Genomic DNA, 4,785 nt, shown 5'->3' on the forward strand with positions numbered 1-4,785 from the left:
AGTGTCTTATTACAGCACGAGAAAACTGGTTTTGCAGGCTTTAAAGTGTAAACTTGTTACAGTGTATTCTGCACTGTGGTAATGCTACTTTTACTCTGGTAAAATATTCAGATACTTCCTCCACCGCTCTGCCACTGAGCTGCTAAACTGTCTGATCACCTCGACAGGTTTCTGAACAGTTTGGGGAGCGTTTTCGGCTTCATTTCCAAGGACGCCGTCAGCAAGATCAAGATCCTGGTCGGTTACCTGGAAGGTGAGAACGGGTCTCACTACGCCACCGTCCAGTCGATGGTCAAATACGAGCTGGAGAACGAACTCGTGGACCTGACCAAGAGAGGCGGCCACCCAGAGTCCGGCTGCCGCACTCTGCTGAGGCTCCACCGCGCGCTGAGGTGGCTGGAGCTGTTCCTGGAGCGTCTCCGTACCAGCAACGAGGACAGCAAGACGTCTCTCATGTGCTCAGAGTCCTACAATGAGTCTCTGTCCCAGTACCACCCCTGGTTGATCCGTAAAACTGCGGGCATGGCGTTCTGCGTGCTCCCAGGGCGCCCTGCTTTCTTCGAAGTGATGAATGTGGGGCCCCCGGAAAAAGTGGTGGCCATGTTAGGGGAAGCTTTACCTCTAATCTCCGAAGTGTACGAGATCACAGAGGAACTTTACGCTCAACAAAACCTGCTCGACCTGCCGTAGACAGACAAAAGTGCTATTATTATTATTATTTTTTGCTACTTCATGCATTAAATTATTAAACATGAAGGGCTGTTCAGCGCGCTGTAAGTGCTGTGTGCTGATTTAAGGGTCGTGCATTCTCTGTACAGTGTTAATAATTTTACTGACACAAATCTTTTCCCATTTTTTTATTTCATGCAAAACTACTGTTAATCATCACGTTGCATGTTTATATTTACTCTTCAAAATGGACCTCGAATGATCTTTTTTTTTAATTTAACTGGTGGATGTGTGTGTTTAATTTGAACAGTGGGGACCAGACGTCTTTGCGCACTGATGACAGCTTTTTGTTTTCATAAATTATCAAAAAATTAAAGAAAAAGTATCTACAGCTGTTTTGACAATCAGTTAATTATTGACGTAAGTTTTTCGAGTAAAAACACCACTTATCTTGTGGTTTAAGGCTCTGAAATGCAAGTAATTTCTTTTTTCTTCCCGGTCTTACATTAAGATAAATTAATTTTTTATTTTTATTTTGACAGATTTGATCATAACCAAATCGAAAATCCTATTTGATAATGAAAATAGTTAGTTGCAGCTTTACTTAGCACATATTTTAATCAGAATTTTGTAATTCTTGTATGAAATAATGTAATAACGGGGCCATTAGGTAAAGTTTTTGACATTCTCATTATCATGTTATTCAAATATTGACATATTTATCTAATACTAGATAATCAGACATTAGATTATACCAGGTGTCACATAAATTATTACGGTCATGTATTAAAAACACAGATATAAGCACTTCTCTAGTGATAGAAAAGTCTAAATGTGCCAACAGTGTTAAATTTATCTTTGAGATTAAAAAAGCAAAAGTTAGGCCAACATTTCAAAACAGAAATATTGAAATAATTTGAATACTCTAATTAAAAAACTCACATATAGCACTTTATTGGCCAAACCAAATACTGCCACATTTTACCAAAAGGAGGGGGAAAAAATCAATAACCGTACTTTAGGAAGTATTTATAATAACCTATGAAACAAAAGTTTTTAGTCGAGGACTCAGTCGTTGTCCCCACTGTTTATGACCTCAATGCAATTTCTTCATTTAATTTAGAAATGACAAAATATGCTGTTATACTTTATTTGAAGTCACTGGTGTAATGTTTTACAAGAATGTACTGTACTATATATATTATGTACATTATCATTAATTCAAACATAATTTATAAATTGTGTAGCCTTATGAAAAAAAGCACTTGGTTGATTGTTGTAAATTTGTGTTATGATTTGATAATTAATTTTGTTACCTGTTGTTTAAGTAAACGAGGACATGAGTCATATTTGCATGATGTTTTTGTTATTCTCTGCTTATGGCAGTGAGTGTTTTAATCACGATAATCAGACGGCCAAACTTTTAAAACTCAGATAACAGAAATCCAAACACAAACAAAGATTAAGAAACTGCCATGTATTTATCAGTGATAAGAGCAGAGTAATATATCATTATTTAATTGTATAAAACTGTGAAAGGAGCTATAATGAGTACTTTTACTTTTGATACTTAAATTCCCTTTTTCTCAGAATACCTGTGCTTTTACTTAAGTAACATTTTACTGCAAATTCTGGACTTTTACTTGTATTGAAGTATTTTTTGACCACTGCTTTTACAGCTGAGATCTTACACCGCGTTCACGAAATGTGACCACATGAACTCACCCCTTATTTGGACGACTTTGGAAATGGAAATTTTCGGAGAACCAAGAGTCAAAGACCTTGTGTACATGACTTCCCTTTTCATGAACATGAGTTTACAGGGGGTGGCTGTTTTTTTTTCTTTTATGATGATGCTCCTTCCCTAAAAAAAAAAAAAAAATTAGGAAGAAATTAGTAAAAAGTTACAAGAAAATGACCAAAAATATGGAAAAAAAGAATCAAAAAACAAAAAGGAGATAGGCAGTGACTTGGAAAAAAAGTAGAAAAATTATTGTATAATCTGTTACATTTTTAAATACTCAATTTTAATAACCATAAATAAAGTTTTAAAAACACAGGAAGAGGCTGATGAGCCACTTAATAAAAATGACCCCAAAATTAACAAGAAATTACTAAAAAGTTGGGAGAACAAAAGTAAAAAAATAAAAGAGAAAAAAAGACAAAGTGCGAAAAAATAAAAGCTTTCTTTAAATTTAGTTTTATGGATGTTTTTTCCTCATTTTTTGATAATATCTAATAATCCCTCCCAACTAATTTTCAGACAAATTCCAAGACAATGTGCAGGACAGTTATTGCCAAGTTACTCATGTTATTTGCTGTGTTTTCAGAAGAAATCAAAACCAATTTTCTCAAGTGTCTGAATGCAGCACATGAACGCTGTTGTCGATTCAGGTTTTAAAAGGTTAAACATTTGAAATTTAAGAAAATTTGCTTGAATTCATTCAAAAACACAAGAAGGCAATGAGCAAGAATATAGCAAGAACAAGAAATAGCATAAACATTAGCAATAAATTATTTAAAAAATACAAAAAAGATAAAAAAGGAAATAAATAAATAAACCAGAAAACTACCTTAAAAAGTGATTTAAATTAATAAAATTATTTGAAATATATAATTATTAGAGTTATTTTTTCTAGACATTTTCCCTATTTTTTCAAGAATAATTATTAATCTGCCCACAGCTACTTTTCAAGTCCTGTTTTCATCTTTTACTATTTATTTATTTATTGAAATTTGCTGCACATTTCTTGTCAAGTTGCTCATGATGTTTTTCCTCATATTTCATGAGACATCAATGCACATTTCACAGATTCTAGAGGTTTAAATGTTTATGAAAGGCGTCTAAACGCAGCACAACCAAACTGATGTGGATTCAGGGCGTCAGGGGTTAAATCTAAAATGAGCTGCAGTTGCATATTTTCACCAGCAGGGGTCTCCTCGCCTCCAAACACATGTCGTCATCAGTGCACCAGGCTGCCATGGCAACGCGGCTGACGCTTATGGAGGCACTTCCTGCTGAAAGTGGAGAAAAGCGCACAAACGGTGTTTTAAAGGTCTTCATTTGTAGTTTGGTGGCTTCTAAAACAGCAGCACGTGATGTATTGAACTTCAGCGGAGACTTTTATTAACTGTGACTCTCTTTTTACTGTTTTTGTGAAGGACTGAAGCCAAGAGACAGCTGCGAGTCTTCACTGACTCCTCTGAAGTTAATGGAGGAGAGAAACGTGTGGTTATCGATGCATTTAACGAGACCAAAGTCCTCCAAAGGGCGCAGCAGACCGGCTGTAAACAGCTCTGCATCTTCGGCTGACTCTGGCAGCACCCAGAGGTCCCCTACTGGGTCTCCAGACTCTGCAGGGTTCAGCAGGCTGGACAGAAACCTGTGCTCCCAGTCCCAGCCCATCATGAGGCAGAGCAGCCCGCTGAGCCAGGATCAGGTGGTGGTGCACGCTGCTCCACCTCTGTCCTTGAACAAGTACAAGGTGCTCCCATCTATAGGGAGGAGGAGGTCAGAGGTGAGTCCAGAGGACAGCCTGGACACAAAGATGTCCAAGCTGAGCCTGTCTGATGATGCAGTCCTGCAGCACAAAGTGAAGGATGTGACCCGGACCAGCAGCTCTGAGCTGGACAAGACGGCTGAAGTCTGGCCTCCTGATCCAGGACCAGTAAAGACCAGAGAGGCAGGTGCAGCTGGTGGTTTGCTGCTGGCTGTCAGAGCACCGTGTGGGAGGAGGTTTCAGCAGCACTTCGAGCCCACGGACACTCTGCAGAAGGTGAGAGACAGCGCAGAGCTCAGGTACGGAGTCACGTACGCCGATGCGTCCATCGAGACCATGGAAGTGCCACGCAGGACCTTCACAGACATGGACGTGACCTTGGTCCAGTGCGGCATCCTGAACAGATCGGTGCTGTGCATCTCTCAGAGAGACAGCGTGGCCGAGTGAGCTGAGAGGATTTTCAAGTTGTGTTTTGCAGCTGAAGTTTGGTGGCGTGGTGGTTTTTGACCCTTTGAGACCTGAGCAGATTGGCTTCAGTTCTTTCAAAAGCATGGGAAGAAAACAGCTGTGAGCATCTTAAAAGAAATGGAAAAATATTTGCAAAACAGTAAAAAAA

General features: G+C 38.7%; 2 protein-coding genes across 2 annotated transcripts; both read left to right on the forward strand.

The window, feature by feature from the left end:
• Window positions 1-167: 167 nt before the first annotated feature.
• LOC121939504 (ceramide-1-phosphate transfer protein-like) lies at window positions 168-2,018 on the forward strand (the record flags this gene model as incomplete). Its single annotated transcript, XM_042482522.1, has 1 exon — window positions 168-2,018. A coding segment is annotated over one exon (523 nt), but the record flags the coding sequence as incomplete, so codon positions are not given.
• A 1,531-nt stretch (window positions 2,019-3,549) lies between these two features.
• LOC121939503 (UBX domain-containing protein 10-like) lies at window positions 3,550-4,697 on the forward strand. The gene has a single exon (XM_042482521.1). The coding sequence runs from the start codon at window positions 3,882-3,884 to the stop codon at window positions 4,614-4,616; it is 735 nt and encodes a 244-aa protein (XP_042338455.1). The 5' UTR covers window positions 3,550-3,881; the 3' UTR covers window positions 4,617-4,697.
• The last annotated feature ends 88 nt before the right edge of the window (window positions 4,698-4,785 follow it).

The sequence above is a fragment of the Plectropomus leopardus genome, unplaced genomic scaffold (assembly GCF_008729295.1).
Source record: "Plectropomus leopardus isolate mb unplaced genomic scaffold, YSFRI_Pleo_2.0 unplaced_scaffold4942, whole genome shotgun sequence".
NCBI classification, from domain to species: domain Eukaryota; kingdom Metazoa; phylum Chordata; class Actinopteri; order Perciformes; family Serranidae; genus Plectropomus; species Plectropomus leopardus.